Below are 21,690 nucleotides of genomic sequence, written 5' to 3' on the forward strand. Positions count from 1 at the left end.
ATTCAAAAATGACAAAAATGCAATGCAAAAATTAAATGTAAGTTAGGGAGTTAGAAATATTTACAAGTGGTGGTTTAGGGAGGACTCCACCAAACTCTCATTCTTGATGAGATGTCAAGGAGGCATGTTCAAGGTGTTGTTGATGTTGCTCAACACCTCGAAGAAGTAGTTAAAAGCTTGTTCGTTGTTATGGTAGAGGTTCTCAATAGACCGTGGTTCTTGTTGTTGATCATGATCGATGGCATGCCCAATGTAGGGATTAAAGATCCCTTTAAATTCGTCGTCCCAAAGACCACAAACTTCATTGAGTTGATCATTGAAAATCTCTTGCTTGGATGGAGACAACTCTCCCAAATTCTTCTTTTGGCTAATGAGGCCATCTTCTTCTTCCTTGGTTGATTTTGATGAGCTATGCAAGCTCTCCTTGTCACAATTCACTTGCTCTTTGAATGGAGCATCTTCAACTTTCTTCCTCCATTGGAGTTCCGATCTCTTCTTCTCATCTTTCCGGCTATAATGATCAATCATGAAACATGGCTCATGCAAACGAGGAGCTCTCATGGTCTTGTCAAGATTAAAAGTTATGCTTTCATCTCCCACTTCTAGAGTGAGCTCTCCATGCTTCACATCAATCACCGCACCCGCGGTGTGTAGGAAAGGTCTTCCTAAGATGATCGGAATGTTGGAATCTTCCTCCATATCAACAATGACAAAGTCCACCGGGATGAAAAACTTCCCAATTCGTACGGGGACATCTTCCCATATCCCTAGCGGTGTCTTCGTCGATCTATCGGCCATTTGAAGTGTGATATTGGTGCACTTAAGCTCTCCCATTCCCAACCTTTTACTCACCGAGTACGGCATGACACTCACACTAGCCCCTAGATCACATAAGGCTTTGTTGATTGTTGTGTCGCCAATGGTACACGGTATTGAGAAGCTTCCCGGATCCTTTAACTTTGGAGGTGAACTCCCTTGAAGTATTGCACTACTCACCTTAGTGAAGGCGATAGTCTCAAGTTTCCGGATCGACTTCTTCTTTGTGAGAATATCCTTTAGTATTTCGCATAGGCCGGAACGTGATTGATTAATTCCGTAAAAGGAATTGAGACTTCTAAGTTCTTCACAATTTCCATGAACTTTCCAAGTTGATCATCAAATTTAGGCTTGGCTTGACGACTTGGAAAAGGAAGTCTAATCACAATGGGCTCCTTTTCTTTGGCTTTGTCTTCATTTTTCTTTGAACTTTCTTCTTTTGATGATTCCCCTTCTTTGGGACTTTGCACCACAACTTCATTCTCACTAGCTCTCACAACTTCATCCTCAACTTGCTCCTTCGGTGCTTCATACCTTGTACCACTTCTCAAGTGAATGGCACTAACCGTTTCATGTCTAGGGGGATTACCTTGAGGTGGTAATTGCCCTTTTTGTCTTTGTGAGCTCGAAGATGCTAGTTGGGTCAATTGTGTTTCCAACATCTTGGTGTGAGCTAGAATGTTGTTGATGGTGGTATCCTTTGCTTGGCTATCTTTTTGCATTTGAGTGAAAAATTCTTGTTGATTCTTTTGCATTTGAAGGACCGCTTTTTGGACATCAAAACTTTGGTCATTTTGGTGGTTGTATGGATTTTGATTTTGATAACCTTGGTTTTGATTGTAAAAGGGTCTTTGATTTTGATTTCTCATGGGTGGTGGAGTGTATGTTGTTTGAGGGTTTTGAACATTTTGGCTTTTGTATGAGAGATTTGGATGGAATTTGGTGTTTTCATTGTAAAAATTTGAATAAGGGGTACCGCTTTTGTAAGCTTGGAAAGCATTGACTTGCTCGGTTGTTCCCCTACATTCACTTTGATCATGACCCAAAGTTCCACAATTCTCACATATCCCACTTGGGATTGATGAGGATGCCGTCATGGCATTGACATGATGTTTTGATTTTGAGTTTTCCTCAAGTCTAGCCATAGCTTGTTCAAACTTCAAGTTGATAGTGTCAATGTGAGCACTAAGTTGAGCACCCAATTGAGTAACGGTGTCCACTTCATACTTTCCTCTAGTAGCCTTGCGAGGCCTACTATATTGCGAATTATGGACCGCCATTTCCTCAATCTTGTTCCATGTTTGATTGTCATCAACTTCGGTGAACATTCCATTTGATCCCATATTGAGAATGTTCCTTGAATCTTCATATAAACCATTCCAAAATTGTTGCACTAAAAACCATTCGCTAAGTCCATGGTGAGGACATGAGCGACAAACACCTTTGAACCGCTCCCAAGCTTCATACAAAGATTCTTCATCCCTTTGTTTAAAACTCGTGATTTGAGCTCTTAGCATATTGGTCTTTTCCGGTGGGTAGAATTTTTTGTAGAAAGCGAGAGCTAACTTCTTCCAAGAATCTATTCCAAGGGTGGCCTTATCAAGGCCCTTCAACCATTGCTTTGCGGTGCCGATTAACGAAAAAGGAAATAAGACCCATCTTATTTGGTCTTGAGTCACGCCCGTTTGAGAGATAGCATCACAATAATCGCAAAAGGTTTCCATATGAGAATGAGGGTCCTCACTTGGCATGCCCCCGAATTGGCTCCTCTCAACTAGTTGGATGAAGGCGGACTTGGCAATAAAATTTCCGGTAAGATGTTGTGGGGTAGGAGTACCGTTTGGTAGATTCTCCTCGGTGGGTGTAGAGTGGGACGAAAATTTAGGCATTGTAGGTGGATTTTGTGTGGTATTGTTTAATGGGTTCTCTTCTCCTTCTATTGCGAAAGGATTGACAAACTCACTAGTGGGTTGAACAACTTCACCAACACCTCCCAAATTCCTCCTAACAAGTCTCCTATTATTCGTCAAGGTTCTTTCGATTTCACGGTCAAAAGGTAACAAATCTCTTTGTAACCTTCTAGACATGCAAAATATCAAACAACTAGAAAACAATTAGAACAAACCTTGAGGAGTTTTACTTCCCAAGGTGAAAAAGACACAACTAAAAATAACAAAAGAAATCTAAAATCAATTAAACACCGTCCCCAAACAACGGCGCCATTTTTGATCGGAGCCATTTAGTTCACAAATTAAGCAATTGTGGTCGTTGGTCAATGGTCGATACAAAACACAATTTATACTTCACAAACAACTCTACAAATTAGTAAAGAGGCAAGTAAAGGTCGGATCCCAAGGGACGGGTATTGAAAACGAAGATTTCTATTGCTACTAGTGGTGTCTAGGGGTGTCACAAGTTGGGTTGATGTAGAAGGTTACTAAACTAAAATAGCAATGAAAATAAACTAACAAGGTAAATGGAATAAGGGTGTAAACAATTGATTAAAAGCACTAGGGTGTCATGGGTTCATAGGAGATTCATGGGATATGATCATACAAACATGTTCTCAATTTATAAGCAAGCAATTATTGTTGTGATGGATTGAGTTGGGTTATATCTTACAATCCTAGGAAAGTTTGGGTCCGGAGCGAATCACATAGATTGTACAACACCTACAAGTCGACTTAATCTTTCCTACTTAACACATGCATGATCTAACAAGACTCGAGTTGGGTTATGTCTTACAAGTCAAGTTGAAGAGATAGTAGATGATAATAAATGCAAGGATTCATAGGCTTAGCATTTCATCAAACATAACATGTGCATGTATTAAGATCAAAACAAGCAAGCAAATAAGATATGAAAGCATATTGATTTAAGCATGAATCATCCCCATGTTGGTTTCCCTTAATCACCCATTAAACCCTAGCTAAGAGACTACTCACTCATTATCATATTGATCATGCTAGAAAGGTTGTCAATCATACTAACATAATGAAACATGATGAATAAATGAAAGTAATTAGCAATAATTAAAAAGGGATTAAGAGATTATACCTACTAATGATTCCAATAATAAAGCAAGAATAATAGAAGTACTTGAATCCTAGATTGAGAGGTTGTCAATCTCCCAATAATAACCCAAATAATCTTCAATTACCCAAAATAAAGTAAGAACAAGAGAGAGATTAAGGAACTAAAACTTGGATTAAAACTTGATTAATATTTGATTACAATATTGAAGAGAGATTTGATTGATATTAACTACACTAATTATTGATTAGAAGAACATGCTCCTCTAATTAGACTAATGGGGTATTTATAGTGAAAATTAGGGAGGATGCATTAGGGTTAACTAAGGGTTAAACTAGTAATTACACTTTTAAGTTGAGCAAGGAGACTCCGGTATTCAATGAGAGAAGGGCGTCTCCATTTTGTAACTTGAAGGATGAAACCATGTTGTCTTGTGATCCGAGCGGATGGAGGTCGAGACGGACGGATGGGGCATGGACGATCCGAGCGGATCAAGGCGTAAGACGCTCGGATTGGGCCTGGGGATCCGAGCGGATCACGGGTAAGGACGCTCGGATTGAGTGGGCGGACGGACGGATCATGGATGATCCGTTCGGATTCTTCTACAGCGTCATTCCTTCTTCTTTTCTTTCCTTTTCTTCATAGAATCCTTGGGGATTTCCTTGGGGACTCAAGGATCCTTTCTCAACATTGATCTTCTACTTAGCTATGTACAAAGGCCTTCTAGTCTTGTCTCTCCTTGATGCTTGGTCATTGAATACGATCCATTTAGCCTCGTTTTGCCATGAAAATGCAAGATTCTTACTCCTTTCCTACCAAGGGATCAAAATCTCAAAGAATATGCAAAACAAAGATCTAAAGATAAGAAATGACCCAAATAGGCACTAAAAAGCATAGAAACAATGGTAATTCGGGGGCTTAAATATGCGCCAATTATGGTCGCATCAGGCGGTCCGCCTAATCCAACCCTAAACCCTTTCCCGTCCCGTTTTAGGATACCCGCCTCCCGTTTAAACCCTTTTACGTACTAGGTACGTTTCGAAATAGCCTTGGGTTCGTTTTACATATATTGTGGGTACATTTCGTCTAAATAACCCATTCCCGATAACAAGGGAAAGGGTTTAGGGTTGATTAGGCGGACCGCGTTAGCGGTCCGCCTAATCCAACCCTAAACCCTTTCCCGTCCCGTTTTTGGATACCCGGTCCCCTCGGAAAGGGGTTGGCCTTCCCCTTTTAGGGTTTGATTACGGTTCCGTTTGATAACAAGGGAAAGGGTTTAGGGTTGGATTAGGTGGACCCGCGTTAGCGGTCCGCCTAATCCAACCCTAAACCCTTTCCCGTCCCGTTTTAGGATACCCGCCTCCCGTTTAAACCCTTTTACGTACTAGGTACGTTTTGAAATAGCCTTGGGTTCGTTTTACATATATTGTGGGTACGTTTCGTCTAAATAACCCATTCCCGATAACAAGGGAAAGGGTTTAGGGTTGAATTAGGCGGACCCGCGTTAGCGGTCCGCCTAATCCAACCCTAAACCCTTTCCCGTCCCGCTTTAGGATACCCGCCTCCCGTTTAAACCCTTTTACGTACTAGGTACGTTTTTGAAATAAGCCTTGGGTTCGTTTTACATATATTGTGGGTACGTTTCGTCTAAATAACCCATTCCCGATAACAAGGGAAAGGGTTTAGGGCGGTCCGCCTAATCCAACCCTAAACCCTTTCCCGTCCCGTTTTAGGATACCCGCCTCCCGTTTAAACCCTTTTACGTACTAGGTACGTTTCGAAATAGCCTTGGGTTCGTTTTACATATATTGTGGGTACATTTCGTCTAAATAACCCATTCCCGATAACAAGGGAAAGGGTTTAGGGTTGGATTAGGCGGACCGCGTTAGCGGTCCGCCTAATCCAACCCTAAACCCTTTCCCGTCCCGTTTTAGGATACCCGGTCCCCTCGGAAAGGGGTTCCCCCTTCCCCTTTTAGGGTTCGATTCGGTTCCGTTTCGATAACAAGGAAAGGGTTTAGGGTTGGATTAGGCGGACCCGCGTTAGCGGTCCGCCTAATCAAACCCTAAACCCTTTCCCGTCCCGTTTTAGGATACCCGGTCCCCTCGGAAAAGGGGTTCACCCTTCCTCTTTTAGGGTTCGATTCACGGTTCCGTTTTGATAACAAGGGAAAGGGTTTAGGGTTGGATTAGGCGGACCCGCGTTAGCGGTCCGCCTAATCCAACCCTAAACCCTTTCCCGTCCCGCTTTAGGATACCCGGTCCCCTCGGAAAGGGGTTCACCCTTCCTCTTTTAGGGTTGATTCACGGTTCTTTCGATAACAAGGAAAGGGTTTAGGGTTGGATTAGGCGGACCCCGTTAGCGGTCCGCCTAATCCAACCCTAAACCCTTTCCCGTCCCGTTTAGGATACCCGCCTCCCGTTTAAACCCTTTTACGTACTAGGTATGCGTTTGAAATAGCCTTGGGTTCGTTTTACATATATTGTGGGTACATTTCGTCTAAATAACCCATCCCCGATAACAAGGGAAAGGGTTTAGGGTTGGATTAGGCGGACCCGCGTTAGCGGTCCGCCTAATCAAACCCTAAACCCTTTCCCGTCCCGTTTTAGGATACCCGGTCCCCTCGGAAAGGGGTTCACCTTCCCTTTTAGGGTTGATTCACGGTTCCGTTTGATAACAAGGGAAAGGGTTTAGGGTTGGATTAGGTGGACCCGCGTTAGCGGTCCGCCTAATCCAACCCTAAACCCTTTCCCGTCCCGTTTTAGGATACCCGCCTCCCGTTTAAACCCTTTTACGTACTAGGTACGTTTTGAAATAGCCTTGGGTTCGTTTTACATATATTGTGGGTACGTTTCGTCTAAATAACCCATTCCCGATAACAAGGGAAAGTGTTTAGGGTTGGATTAGGCGGACCCGCGTTAGCGGTCCGCCTAATCCAACCCTAAACCCTTTCCCGTCCCGTTTTTGGATACCCGGTCCCCTCGGAAAGGGGTTCACCCTTCTCTTTTAGGGTTGATTTACGGTTCCCGTTTGATAACAAGGGAAAGGGTTTAGGGTTGGATTAGGCGGACCGCGTTAGCGGTCCGCCTAATCCAACCCTAAACCCTTTCCCGTCCCGCTTTAGGATACCCGCCTCCCGTTTAAACCCTTTTACGTACTAGGTACGTTTTGAAATAGCCTTGGGTTCGTTTTACATATATTGTGGGTACGTTTCGTCTAAATAACCCATTCCCGATAACAAGGGAAAGGGTTTAGGGTTGGATTAGGCGGACCCGCCTAATCCAACCCTAAACCCTTTCCCGTCCCGTTTTAGGATACCCGTCTCCCGTTTAAACCCTTTTACGTACTAGGTACGTTTCGAAATAGTCTTGGGTTCGTTTTACATATATTGTGGGTACGTTTCGTCTAAATAACCCATTCCCGATAACAAGGGAAAGGGTTTAGGGTTGGATTAGGCGGACCCGCCTAATCCAACCCTAAACCCTTTCCCGTCCCGTTTTAGGATACCCGTCTCCCGTTTAAACCCTTTTACGTACTAGGTACGTTTCGAAATAGTCTTGGGTTCGTTTTACATATATTGTGGGTACGTTTCGTCTAAATAACCCATTCCCGTATTATAATGTCGTCTTCTGATGTTAATATGATTTACCCGACTATTTTGTCGAAGATAAAAAAAAAATACTCACATATCGAGAAAAATACATGGCCAAATGGGTGTGTAAGTTGCTCTTGATATAAATCACAGAGAAACTATTCCGCCCTTTTCCAAACCAAGAAAACAGCACTGAAGCGAAAATGAGAAGATGGCATAAGAAGAATCGACTAAAACTTGAAGTATCCAAATCTATCTTTGAACACGATGATTTCGTGTATCATTATCCCTTGTATTAGTTGCCCTTGGGAGTATTAGAGGTCGACAGCATAACAGAGCAAAGAGCAACTCCACGACAAATAACATCATGCTTAGCCACACAAATTTATCCACCGAAAATGAGAATAATGATTCAAATTGAAACGTAACTAATAGACGTGACAACACACGCCAACAGCTAACATTTACAAAATACAATATCCATTCAAATCAAAGCTTCCTCCTACATTTGGACAGTTACAAAATATAATATCAAGGTCCCTAAACAAGACAAACTAACTCAGAAGCTGGCATCGTAGGCAATGGAACAATTTATCCACCGAAAATGAGAATACTAATTCAAATTCAAACATAACTAATAGAGGTCAAAACATACGCCAACAGCTAACATCAACAAAATACAATATCCATTGTAGTTTTTGTTACACCCTTCCTCGCTACAATTCTGCGCATCCCAATCCCAATCCACAACTGTTTCATTGACAATACATACATCATCAAATCATGTAAAATATCATTAATACTTTGTATATATGCCCTCTTCCACTAATATGTAAATTTTTAAAAAAACAAGCAAATCCCTAGGCAATGAAATGCTAACTCTTGGAAGGATCTCGGGCCAGTTCCAGTTCGAGCTGATATACGCAGAGGTTGGGGTGTGGCCTTCAAATCCCTAGGCAATGAATTACTAGCTATAGGAGTATCGAACATGTCTCCCTCAGGACGTGGAATGACTACATTCACTTGTTGCCCTAACCCTAAACTAGAAACAATGGAGTGGAAAATTCTGGATGACGGAAGAAATAGCAGAAGCGCGTTTGTTATGAACTGTACTGTTATGGTAGCTTAATGTTCTTGCTGCTCTTTATCTGATAGTCTGATGATAACATTTCCTGTCGTTCTGATCGTTTGATCCGAAGTGTTTTCTCATTATTTCGAATAAGTAATTAACCTCAGTCTTTTTTTCCCGATAAAGTTTTGTTACGGCATAAAGGAAAGCGCGTTCAGGGAGGTCGGTGAGTGCGCTGCGCGCACTCGCAATTAGGTGAGTTATGAGCCATTGCTTTTTCTCAGGTGCAACTTCATTCTTACTGATTTTTTTTACTGCCAGCAGTACATAAACATTCCTACTGGTTAATGCAGTCCCTTCTAAGTCCCTTCTAAGTTCTAACTGACTAGCTTAATGTTAATGCAGTCCCTTCTATGTACTGCCAGCAGTACATAAACATGCTCTATACGGGTTGTAATGTAAACATTCCTACTGCCAGCAGTAAATAAAATATCATTAGCAGTAAATAAAATATCATTAAAGTACCTGATTATGATTATGAGATTAATTGTTAGGAAGTTGACTCGGGCAATTTCTACTATCATGGCGTGCCATTTCTCCACAAGCACGACATTTTCTAAGAGGCTTAGCGTGCTCCTCCATTGCCTTTTCTTTTTCAAAAGTCATCCTTCTACCAGATCCCTTATTTTTTGCTTGATTTGGAGGAAGAATATGAGCTTTAGTAGGGATTTTAGACCCAAGAAGCGTCTCAATTTGAGTTTTCTTGCTTTTTGACTTCCCACCACTACTTGAAACCAACAACTTCTCATTGAAACTCTGAAGCAATTCGAGTAACTCTTTCTCCTTCTCCTCATCATCCTCCACAAGTGACACTGCGGTGAACACCCCTGACCATAATTCACTGATAGTGTTTTGTCTTGTGTCAATTGACGCACAATCAGCTTCTAAGGACGTCCCTACAACATTAAAGATAGGACGAAATGTTGCATAATTGCTCCACCTCGGCAATAGATATTCAGAAGGTATTTCATCAAACCCCTTATTATGCAACACCCATACACAATGTCTACAAAGTATCCCAAATCTCTGAAACCTCTTGCATGAACACACTAAAGTTTTCCCATCAACATCGACTTCATAGACTTTCTTGCTCTCACGATCCATAACAAATAAACGCTCCACGTCCCTTTCTTTCGTGCTTTTGTTGGCCTCATTACAAGAGTAGCATGCACCTTTCAACTCTTCTTGAAAATCATAAAACACCGGTGGTGTGTAAAATTCAGCACATTTCTTTTCTATAGAAAGGGGAGTTGATAATATAGGAGAGGAGTTTTTAGAATCAGCAGTTAATTTAGAATGCTTCGAGCGTTGAGCATCCATTTCGATCGAAAGCGCATCCAAAACTCGAACAAGTGATAGGTTGGGGTTGGTGAAGTTCCCGAAGAAACTATTCTCTCGATTTCGACCTTGAAGTTGTCCTTAGAAGCCCACCCATATAAGTGTCCCGAAAATATGCAGGAATCCATAATTTGCGGTCCTCAAACATGGATTTCAGCCACTCATTTCCAGACAAATCATGTTTTTCCATAATTGAACACCAACTCGACTCAAATTCAGTTGGCTCAATATCTTCATTCCAAACAATAGAACTTATTTCTTTTAGAAAGTCTGTGTCTTTGTAAATGGTTGAACCAACTTTGTCAGGCAATTTTTTCATGATATGCCACATGAGAATCTGTGTGTTGTGTTGCTGAAAACACATTTTTAACCCCGCTTTAATACCCAGACATTGGTCAGTAATCAGAGTAGTAGGATAACACCCACCCATTGCCTTCATAAAATTGTCAAAAAGCCAGGTAAAAGACTCTTCATTCTCCCGCATTATCAAACCAGCCGCAAAAGTGACACATTTTTTATGGTTGTCAACCCCCGTAAAAGGACAAAACACCATACGGTATTCATTAAAATCGAATGTGGTGTCAAAAGACACAGAATCACCAAAGAGTGCATAGTTCTTAATTGCAATTGGATCGCCCGGAAAACCTTAGTGAGTCTTTTGTCGTCATCAACATCAAAATCAAAGTAAAATGAGGGACACCTAGCTCTTTTTTGCATGAAGCCCTCTATCAGCATTTCCGCATCATATTCTTTGATGTATTTCTTTACATCCCTTGAAAAATTCTTAAAATCTTCTAAGGAAGCCCCTACGTTTTTATATCCCCTAACGTACTCTTTAAACATTCGAAATGTCTTCACAGGCCCCTGGTTAACACGTGAGTTATCCATTATCATTTTCTTATGCACAAGGTTGAGCTTCCTATATGACTTTAAGTGAACCATTGTGGCTGGAGTTACCATTGCATGTGAGTGCACCTCGATAAATTCATACACCTCATACTCACCAAACAGGAAGTCTCTTAAACTTAATCTTGGCAAAGACACCCAACTCTTGTTATTGCCCTCCTCCTTTTTGCCCACCATGTCTGCCTATTACCTTCTTTGTTACACACACGGCTCTTATGTGTAGTAACTCCTTGAATGATTTTACTTGAATCCAATCTCGGAATAAAGCCACAAGCTTTGGCATATGCTTTGTAGAAATCCAACCCTTGCTCCAAATTCTCAAATTTCATTCCAACAAATGGTTTAAGCTCTTCTGAACAATGAGGCACTCCGTGAATCTCACTACTAGCAACAACTTAGGGCTATCCGGAAGACTCAAATTAACAACAATTACTTATAAACTGCCGTCTTGCTTCACACTAACAAAATGCAATAAATAAAACTAAATGATTTACCTGGCACATCATTCACTAATGGCACATCATTCACTAATAATTGATCTGGACAATTAGTAAGCAATAATATATCTTCTTCTGGATTTGTTGAAATATCCATGTCATTAGTATCACCAACTATAGCTGCAGAAACAACGAATGGCCAAATGAGCACTTATTCGCTAATAATTTTGAAATAGTCTTAGGTTCATTTTAAACCCTTTTACGTACTAGGTACGTTTTGAAATAGCCTTGGGTTCGTTTTACATATATTGTGGGTACGTTTCGTCTAAATAACCCATATTTTAGTAGCCTCTTTAAGCTGATTACAACTCACCAGAAGCCTAATACGTGAGCGTAAAATAAGAAAAGACGGCGATTAAAAGAGCTAATACGTGAGGTTCATGAGGGTACGTTTCGAAATAGTCTTAGGTTCATTTTACATATATTTTACTAAGAAAAGACGGCGATTAAAAGAGCTGAAAAGACGGCGATTAAAAGAGATCTCAATAAGAAAAGACGGCGATTAAAATTTTTCAGATTTATCATGAGGATTATTTTACGCTCACGTATTAATTCGTTAATCTTTCGGACATAAGAGCCGCACCGAGTTGTAATCGGCTTAAAGAGGCTACTAATGGTACGCCATCGTCTGCGTAATTCGACGCTCTTGGTCGCACCGAGTTGTAATCGGCTTAAAGAGGCTTGGTCCATCCGGGACTACAAGTCCCATCTTGATGAACTCAGCAGTGTTGTTGCTACCGTTAAGAAAGTGCTCCTTGACGCGGAGGCCAAGTATGATGAGTTGTCCCACGAAACACGGCTCTATGTCCAGGAGCTCGGGGATGCTCTATATGATGCTGTTGATTTGCTTGACAAATTTGTCACTCTTGCTAAGCAAAAACAGCTCATGGAGGATGATAAGTTTACTAAGAAGGTGCGACTTTTCTTTTCCCATTATAATCAGATTGGTGTTGCATATAATATGTGTCAAGGGGTTAAAAAAATCATGCATAAGCTAGACGGTATACAATCATGAAAAGATCACCCAAGCATTTCCCCTGAGGTTATGGGTTTTGTCTCGACCATGATCAGTCAAAATTAGATGTGAAAACAATCCTTACACACAACCAAACAAAAAAAGAAGATCTCTTTTTTGATTTTATGAACCAAATTTGCAGCCATCTCTTTTTAATATAAAATGCAGAATCAATGCAAAAAGAGTGAAAGAATTCGTACCATCTACCATTTGGGAATCATCTTCATCATTTACGGTTTGATTATTGAGGCATGTTCTTGAGTACAAACATCGCAATTAAAATCACAATAGTATCTTAGTAAGTGCATCTAAAAATCTGCAATTAAAATGTTAATCGCACAACAAAATGAAGAATTTGTACATGAAGTTGAAGAACAATTGGTTGAGACTGTTACCATCTTTAAAGAATTTAACCCAATTGAAACCCTAAAAAAACGATTTGAATTTTTCGGTTATTACAAACCCTAATTTATCAAACAATTTGAAATTTCTTCATAAAATTAACCTCATAAACTACTCTACAATCCATATATGTGCATTTATCTAAAATACCAAATCAATTAAATGTAAAATTTTCGATTAAATTATTTTATGAAAAAATAACAAAGAATTGAAGCTAACCTTGTTTGATGAATTAATGATGAGTGAATGTTGTAAATCTAGAAGCTTGTTTCGTAGAGGATAGTGATGGTAGAAACTAGTTTACCAAGAAGAGAATCGCGAGAGGTTGAAGAAGAGAACCATGGAAGCTGTTTCTTGTTTTGTGGAAGAAGATTGAAGCGCGTAAGAAAACATAATGAGTGTATAATGGGTTGGTTAAATGCACGGTTCGTACCGTAAGTTAGTTCGCACGGATCCCGCCTATATATATATATATATATATATATATATATATATATATATATATATATATATATATATATATATATAGTGTTGATCTCATGATATTGGTGATCCATATTCTGGCTATATTACTAAATCAATTGGTCTCCCTTGTGACGGGTCACCATTTGTGGCGGATATTTTGTGAGTTAAAATGGTAACAAAATGGGTTAGTGGAGAAAGGGGACCACATGAATAGTGTTGCAGAGAGAGAAAAAGTGGGTACTTTGTGAGATAAAATGGTATCCGTCACTCAAGAGTGACGGATATGTGCCGTCACAAATGAGATTTTGTGTTACTAAATTGGGAACAATTTCTCAGAGCTAATATTATTATCATAACATGCCAATTTGAAATGTTACCTTGTGAATTTGGAGCAAGCTCGTGCATGTAACGTGTTAAAGATTATGATGATTGGGAGAAAAAATGTTGAGTATTATCTCATTTATCATATACTCAATTTATACAGCGTAATACACTGCATGTATATTTAATATACTGAAAATATTTGTCATATTTACTAGTGTAAATATATATTTTGGGGGAGGGAGGATGAGTGAATCATAGGTTTCGGTCCAATTAGGTCTAAGATCGGACCGGACCGGACCGAATATTTCAGGTTTGGTCTGGGTCAAGACTGAAACTTTTAGGTTTGGTTTTCGATCCACAAAATTCACGATTTTGGTTTTTGGTTCCGTTCGGTTTTTGGTCCGATTCGGTTTGGTCCGGTCCGTCCGGTCTTGAACTGATGCTCACCCATGCGGATTTTAGAATTTTAGATTGAGGTAGTGGCGCTGCAAATCAAAATTTGAAAGTTGGATTAGAAGGGCGAAAGAAGGGATGATGAGAAAATCAGAGAAGAAGAAAACAATGGCGGAGGAGAAGTCCACAGAGATAGAGATGACTACCGACTCCATTGACGCAGCTCTCATATTCCATGTCGTCTATGACGTCTTAGCCTTTCTCCTTTACATGCACCAACAAATTCCCTCGTATGCGCGCCCTCTCTCTCTCTCTCTCTCTCTCTCTCTCTCTCTCTCTACCTTCTTTCGTACCGTTACATAATTTTGATTCTGAATTTGCCGATTTCATTTGATGAAGCTTTAATCAGCTTTCATTCATATTTTTTTATTCATTTACTCCGATTGACTTTTACACTGTATTGATCTTACTGCCCTTGATATTATAACTAATTCTTAGGGGAATTGAACCCGGGTATTGAAACCCTAGATTTTGATGTTGTAGCTGGATTTTCTAGAGCTATAGTTGGAGTCGTAAAACCGGAATAGGCCTTTGTTTGGATGGAAGGATATCGAGAGTAAGGGAGCGGATCAATTTTTTCTTTAGCTACTCAATTTGGGTTGCAAGGGAGGGAAATAGAGAAATTTATTTTCCGTCCTACAAGTCAAATTGAAGTCGTCGCAAAAACGAAAAATTGCTCCATTTTTTGTTCCTTCCTCCTTCTCCATCCCTTTCCTTCACCCCGTTTCCTTTTTCATCCCATCCCTCCTATTATTGTATCCAAATAAATCCTTTAAGATCGAACAAACTTGTAATTTTCTATAGCCGAAGGCAAATCACAAAGGTTTGCTTTCCCTTCATTAGAGATGCATAAATGCATAATAATATATACTCTCACAAAGAGGAATGTAAATCGACATGGGGAGTGCAATTACTATTTTCAGTTATATTGTAGACTTGTAGCTCCCTTATAAGTTGATTATCAGTCTCGTGTACTCCGTATTATTATGAAGTATACACACTCCCCTTTGGGTTGATTTCAGGGATAATTTGGGTGATGAAAACACTTAATTTGAAAGCCACTTTCTATCTGTCTTTGTCCAAATCTGTTTAGAGTCCTGAATTGCATTTTAAAGTAATATGAATGCTGGAATGCTTAACATTAAAATAGCACGACTTCTTTGAGTTTGTGGATACTTACACTGCTTCCAACCCTTTCTAGATGACTATGGCATTATTGGTTTTTGTAAATGGTAATGTTAAGAACAAGAAGAGACATGTCGGCTGTGGTCTATTGTCATGGTATTGACATAGGAAATCCCTTTATTACATTTGAATCATTAGTCACTGGTCATTACCTTTCCCTCATTTAATTCTATTCTATTAAGTAAGCTCTGAATGGAAACCTTTTTAAGCAAAGCTAGCTAGAGAGTCAAGTTACCAAACAATCATGTGAATGACAGGAAATGAATATAAGATCCATAGGCAAGATACCGAGGACGATTGAAGTACTACTTTTCTACAGAAAGGGGACTTGAAAAACATTCTATTTAAATCATACTTTGTGTATGAAAAAAAATTCAAATCAGAAGTGTTATTGGTAACCTATAGAAATTAATGCAGTACAACGGTATAAAATGCAATAGTTGCTCTTTGTGGATTATTCCATTAAGGAAACTAATGAAGAATTACACATTTAAGCAAATATCGTATGGGAATGGTATTGCAATGTTCTGGTATGAATTGTGCAAAATAAATCTCTCTTTATTTTTTAGGGGGGGTTTAGGGAAACTACTTACAATGGCATTCAGTGATCAGTACTCTTAAAATTTCTTGTGGCAGCATGCTGCAGGATATGACTTTTCAATTTGATTCCCTTCAAACTGAGCGCAAGGAGGTGGTATGTTTCATGAGACACATTGGTTTCATTTTACGCTTGAATGATGGCCACTGAAGACGTTTTGATTTTAGGAAATAGTTCTTACACAAAATGCCCACGATGCTTCATTTAGAAGGAAGAACCTTGGGAGAAAAAGAGACATCAAATTGGAGATTAAAAGATTGGAAAAATTGATGAATACAATCTCTGGCCTCCGGACTGCTTTTCAGTATTTGCTTTGTGCAGTTCCCAATGTTGAAAACATTGTTTTTGTTTTCGGAGCAAGTCCAAGACGGCCACATCATGTTTATGAGATTTGCTTTTCTAATGGAAGCAAAAATTTCCTTGCTTCCGAAGTGATGACCCGAACCAGAATGATTGAGGTGGTCTCAAGAAAGGTGGGTGTTGCTATTAAGTATTAACTCTTTCCAATTTCATGATACTTGAGTTACATTTTTTATTTTTAACAAACCTACTGTTTTATAGGTCATACGAGCTCTTATCTCAAAGGGTGTAGGAACTGTGTCTTACTCTGGTACACACCTGATTTAAAGTTTTCTGTGTATGTACAAAGTTGTCAGTGCTTTGAACTCTGTACAATGTCTATAGGTCCTTCCAAGCTTTTTTTGCTCGTCAAGGCTCCAACTTCTTTCAACATGCCTCTTCATTTCCTTCCAAAACGTGAATTTCAACACACAAAAAAGGTACGCGACAAATGCATTTCTTCTAGTTGGCTATTAGAGTGCCATAAAGCCAGTTCAATCTTGCATTTTCCTCTCAAATCTGTCTGACGATAAGATAATCACGATACCAGTTACTTAGAAATTTAATTTGACACTATATGTATTAATATCACTCTTTTACTATAGCCGGTCATCCTTTTTGTTAGTGATCTTTTTTTCTTATTATTTGTGAGCTGTGACCATAGTATCACTGACAATGATCATTTTACTCCTTGATCCTTTTATATCATTAGTGATCTTTTGACAAGTATAAGTGACCATCTTAACTTTCGAGTAAGGCGTTGTTGCTATAGTCTTTTATCTTGAGACCATCTTATAAAAGATATGCTGATTAAGCAAAATGTCCAATTAAACTTTGTGAACTGTTTTAAGTGCGTCATAGAATTTTGTTCTTATTGTGACGGAAACTAGTTAACTCGGAGTCATTATTTGCAATTGTTGTTTGTGTTGCAGCCTTGCAGGTCTTTTTTTCCTTTTTCTATTTTTTTTTCACATTTTACATTACATGTTTCATTTTTGCAGATTGTGCCTTATAGGCTGAAGCTGATATCTCGAAATTCTCATAAGGATATTAGTGCATCATGCCCTGTTTATAAGGCAGCCACTGGCTTCCAACAGCAGCAAAATGTGTCCAGCGATCTAGTATGGTATGAGCAGACTGGCCATATAAATTATTCCCCTTTGAGCTTACAGAATTCTAATTCTAGTTCAAATTATGGAATATTTTGAACGTCTTACTGACTTTTTTTTGGTGGTTATCTGAAGTAGTATGCTATTAATATATCTAAAAACAACGTTAATGGAAGTCACCTGGCTTGATGAAGAAAATTGTGCACAATCCATTTTTTTATCAAAGCAAGAATGAGGGTACTCTCGGAATGTATCTAGAAGTCATGTCGTCATCGGCGTACATCATATGTTTTCATTGTCTGCTATACAACACAAGATTATGTTATTAACAAGAATGTTCTCACTGCTTCGTGCCTAAGTGCTAATATTAGACTTCTTTTATCATCTTAGGAACTCAAAGGAGACCAATTTATGTCCTTGGTATTTATGCAACTATGAAAGTGATAAGCTGAATCTGATCTTGCAGGTTTCAGTGTCGACATGTGATAAAGGGCCTTGCTTTAGGAAATCCTACACCTGAAGAATGATCTGTCTGATCAACATCTTCTGATTGCCATGATGGGTATTTGGCTGATGAAAAATTGTACTGTATGTTGTTTCTATGTTCTCTAGCCTTAAAATTTAGTTGGATGCGCTTGTATGATTTATCAAGTAATCAACCAACAGCCATTTGCAACATCTGGTCAACTACCAGCTGAGGCATCTCGTACAACTATCAGCTAAGCCATCTAGCTATGTTTTACTGATACTTCGTGTGTACCATTGTGCCCCTATCAATTGTCCTGTAGTCATTCGTAAGCGGTAAATTGCTACTGGTACTGCTCACCTCTGTTTGTGAAAGAGTATCTTCTACTTTTCAGATCTTGTTGAATTCTGAAAGAGCTACATCATGTGACTGATTTCAATTTTTGAATAAAATCTAGTATAGTTGTAAGGTATGTTATCTCATATGCCAAGAAAAAAAATGCATATATGATATATGAACAGATTGCTCAATTTTATTCGATGATGGGTAAAATAGAAATTGTATTAGATTATTGTTTTATACATCACTTAAATTAGATTATTGTTCATGCATAAATCATTTATGCTGTTTAGCACATAGACAAACGTAGTTTTACTGCCTTGAGTCTTGAGTTTGGCAACTAGTACTTCATTTATATTATTGTTCTATACATCACTCATATACGAAGTATATGTGTAACTAACCTACAGGTGGGTATACGCATTTGATTGGATGTACTTGAAAGCCTAGGAATCGGTATGTGGTACTATTTGATATACTGCCTTCTTGACTTCAACTATGCTGGCCTTCTTCCCATTGACATTCTCTTTAACCTGCTAATACAATGAAACATAAATGTAATGAAAGTGCCTGCTTCTAAAGCAACATAAATGTCACTCTGTGGTACGGTTTTACATCACATGATATTATGCTACGTAGATTCGATGGCAACTTATATGGGATGGTCTTACACGTAAGACCTAGATAATAATACCATTGGAAGCATAAAACCTTATACGGGAGCAGAAAAACTTATATGGGATGGTCCTACACGTGAGACCTACTGTTGACCCTTAAGGATTACGTTTTTTTTTTAAAACCATCCATATAAGATTCTCCAGTCTAAGGTAAAAATCTCATTATCTAGTGTTATTAGTGTCATTTCTGACTTCTGCTGATCAATTTTATAATTGTGAAATAAGGCATCATAATAGTTGTAATTGTGGTACCTTGCCCCGTAGTTCTGCCTGAATAAAGCCGTCATTCCAGGAGCACTGCACTGAAGTAACTTCCATACACATGTCTCTCAGCTTTAACATAACATCAAGCAGCAATCCCTCCTTGTATGGGCACTGAAGCTCGACTAGAGCATCATTCTCAATTATAGACACCTGTAACACGTCCCTTGTCTCCATCCCCTTGGGCTCACCTTCCACTAACTGCCCCTTCCTTTTCTCGACCCCACGCTTGTTTGTGGGCCCTGTAGGTTCCAAGTTCAATTGTTTTGGCCAAGCCTCGAGTTCCTGTATTTTTTTACGTAGCTGTTTGACATACTCGATAGTGTCCCCTAGAATAGAAGCCTTATCCATTTTGGTCACAAAGGGAACCAAAGACCTTAAAATGATAAACCTTTCATTCAATTTCTCCCTTCTCCTCCGCTCTGCCAGTACGTGATTGGCCGATAACTCCACTTGTGAGGGATCACCCTTTCCCAACCGGTACTGTGGACCTGATTTGTGGATGTCAATGTTGCTCCCCCCTTCTTCACGGTGCTTGGCGTGTAGGTAGGGCACTGTGAAGAGAATGTATTTAAGAAGCCATTGGGATGTTCCTTCCACTTGGTGGTGGGGCCAGATATTCTTGGAACTTGAACTCCATCGAGAGAAGGCGGAATTGCAGGAGTAGGAGAGGTTAGTGGATGGCGGAGAGGTCTGGAGTTGGAGAATGATGGAGACTGTTTGAGAGTAGTGTATGTCTTCCTGGGATAGCTCTTCTAATACAGGGCCATCTGCAAAAATAAAAACTGGTTTACCAACTTTTTTCTTTCGACAATGATGAATGTGACCATCTAGAGACCCGTGAATTGTTAACGTAAACCCTTTTTTACATTACTTACCCTTATTTATTCACAAGGTTTCAGTAAATACATCATAGAGCCGGAGTGTTTAAGGTTTGTGCCTTTAATGGCCTGGTAAAACAAATGTTTATGGTTGGTGTCAGGATCCTCTTTAGTTCTGGTGGTCGGGTACTTCCTTTAGTTCAGTCGATGAGTTATTTGGTTATTCCACCAGACCTCAAGTAACCGGACTCGTATGGTTGAGCCTAAAATTCATATGGAGGTAAAAGCGTAAAGTTCACAGATCTTCAATGGTCTAGGGTTCAATCTTGTTTTGCCCAAATTGAAAAACTAGCAGCAAGTTAGACGAGGCTTTAAGCATGGATGTTAAAAACATTTGACTAAATTTTGGTGGTTTTCCATAACATCCTCAAAATGCTAAATTGAGATGGAATAACACAGCTATGTTCCGAATTGTTGTATTTGTCCAGACCTAATTTATATTATGCCTCAATCTGTGAAAGAGTTTGTTTGAGTGTTCTAAATCATAAAACTAAATTGGATTTGAAAGACAAGAATTGTCAAAAGTATTTTTGGAACCATATTCAAATAGAAAAACATATGTTTAGTATATATACTACATTTAATTTAATGGGATTTTTGATAATTTAAGATGTATGGCGCTTTAATTTGGCCTTGGTGGGAGAAATATGATAATGGTTTTCTGAAGAATTATTGTCTAATCATAACAGTTGTTTTAATAAACACTTATGATGACGGTTTCTATTTATAGCGTTGTTATAACTTTGTATTTTTTTGAAGGGTCCTAAAACTCATACTCCCTCCATTCAACTCCACACTACACATATTTTATTTTCATCCATTTAACTCCACAAAAATTTATGCATTTATGCATTTGATGAGATTTTTGATAGTTTTTATGCATTATACTTTTGTGTCATCTATAATGTTTAACTTAAAACAAAAATTCATATTCTCCTTTATTTTTCTTTTAATTTATTTGAGGTAGAATACTGTCGCCCCCAACTAACCCATAAAAAGTAAACTTATGTTGAGAAAAGCAAGTATATACAGACAATTTTACTATTGCTAAAAAAAGAAGAATAAAACTTGTGGTAGTAAACCAAGTGGTGTTAGTGCAGTGGTAGCTGGGTTAAACCTTGAAGCTTGCAGAAATGTAGGAGTTGAGAGGCCCAGGGTTCGACTCTGCATTTGATGATCGATGATCACTTGGCCATCGCAGCCCGAAGGGAGTGGACATATGGCCCACGCGTGTGGTGGTGCGGGAATGCATGGGCCCGGGGGGACTCAACCCCCTCGTCATCAAAAAAGAAAAAAAAAAAAAAAAAAAACTTGTGGTAGTAGACATGCAAGAGCAAACAATGTGTACGTACTATGTAACATGCATTTCGGAATGTTTGGCATGCGAGACTACGATGTAAACAAAAAGTCAAAAAGGTTATTTAACAGTTGACAAAGAGAAGTAATATTCTCTACCTTTAACTTTTACTGTGTCACCACTTCATAACTCCGTAAATAGGAAACTTAATCAAGTCAGTAGGCCATCAATTCGCGCTTCCTTTTGTAAGACACTCCCACATTCCTTTTGTCTTTGGACCTTATGCCAGTTTCTTAGTAGTACTAAATAACAAAAACAAATTAATTTCACTCATTCTCATTTCAAACGGACTATTCCGTTTAAAGATAGAATTTATGTGACTATTTTTATGATAAAATGTGACCATTTACGACAATTTATTGTTTAGGTAACTTTTTGTCAAAAAACAGTCACATTTAACTTTAATTGAGTCACATTACACATATAGCCCGTCTAAAAGTAGACCTTTTAAATTAATTTATTCTCTTAAACACAACCATTTTTATCTCATTGTCAACATTGTTGCCAT

General features: G+C 39.0%; 4 protein-coding genes and 1 non-coding gene across 9 annotated transcripts in view; 2 read left to right on the forward strand and 3 right to left on the reverse strand.

The window, feature by feature from the left end:
* The first annotated feature begins 2,226 nt into the window (after positions 1-2,226).
* LOC141650555 (small nucleolar RNA R71) lies at positions 2,227-2,333 on the forward strand. Its single transcript, XR_012546580.1, has one exon. It is a non-coding gene; the product is annotated as a small nucleolar RNA R71 (small nucleolar RNA).
* Positions 2,334-9,053: 6,720 nt separating this feature from the next.
* LOC141649253 (uncharacterized) lies at positions 9,054-9,890 on the reverse strand. The gene has a single exon (XM_074457948.1). The coding sequence runs from the start codon at positions 9,888-9,890 to the stop codon at positions 9,054-9,056; it is 837 nt and encodes a 278-aa protein (XP_074314049.1).
* Positions 9,891-9,957: 67 nt separating this feature from the next.
* LOC141649254 (protein FAR1-RELATED SEQUENCE 1-like) lies at positions 9,958-10,991 on the reverse strand. The gene is made up of 2 exons (XM_074457949.1): positions 10,554-10,991; positions 9,958-10,341 (listed from the first exon to the last, which is right to left on the reverse strand). Exons 1-2 carry the CDS (start codon positions 10,989-10,991, stop codon positions 9,958-9,960), a joined length of 822 nt encoding a protein of 273 aa, XP_074314050.1.
* Positions 10,992-13,979: 2,988 nt separating this feature from the next.
* Positions 13,980-18,137, forward strand: LOC141647741 (uncharacterized). 2 transcript variants are annotated; one of them, XM_074456053.1, is made up of 7 exons: positions 13,980-14,200; positions 15,792-15,846; positions 15,921-16,226; positions 16,315-16,363; positions 16,438-16,532; positions 17,094-17,218; positions 17,668-18,137. In XM_074456053.1, exons 1-7 carry the CDS (start codon positions 14,049-14,051, stop codon positions 17,726-17,728), a joined length of 843 nt encoding a protein of 280 aa, XP_074312154.1. In that variant the 5' UTR covers positions 13,980-14,048; the 3' UTR covers positions 17,729-18,137. The 2 variants fall into 2 exon arrangements, with proteins under 2 accessions (XP_074312154.1, XP_074312153.1); XM_074456052.1 differs by having other exon boundaries at positions 13,982-14,200; positions 15,792-15,849.
* Positions 18,138-18,209: 72 nt separating this feature from the next.
* Positions 18,210-21,690, reverse strand: part of LOC141647739 (transcription factor BHLH42) — a 34,935-nt gene continuing 31,454 nt past the window's right edge. For 2 of the 4 annotated variants that reach the window (XM_074456051.1, XM_074456049.1), the window contains 2 exons: positions 18,936-19,714; positions 18,210-18,539 (listed from right to left, as the gene is read on the reverse strand). In XM_074456051.1, the coding sequence (XP_074312152.1) occupies positions 18,453-18,539; positions 18,936-19,714 (866 nt within the window). In that variant the 3' untranslated portion in view covers positions 18,210-18,452. Of the gene's footprint in view, positions 18,543-18,935; positions 19,715-21,690 lie in introns of all 4 variants that reach the window. The other 2 variants (XM_074456050.1, XM_074456048.1) reach the window with 2 other exon arrangements.

This window comes from Silene latifolia, chromosome 3 (assembly GCF_048544455.1).
Source record: "Silene latifolia isolate original U9 population chromosome 3, ASM4854445v1, whole genome shotgun sequence".
Taxonomy (NCBI): Eukaryota; Viridiplantae; Streptophyta; class Magnoliopsida; order Caryophyllales; family Caryophyllaceae; genus Silene; species Silene latifolia.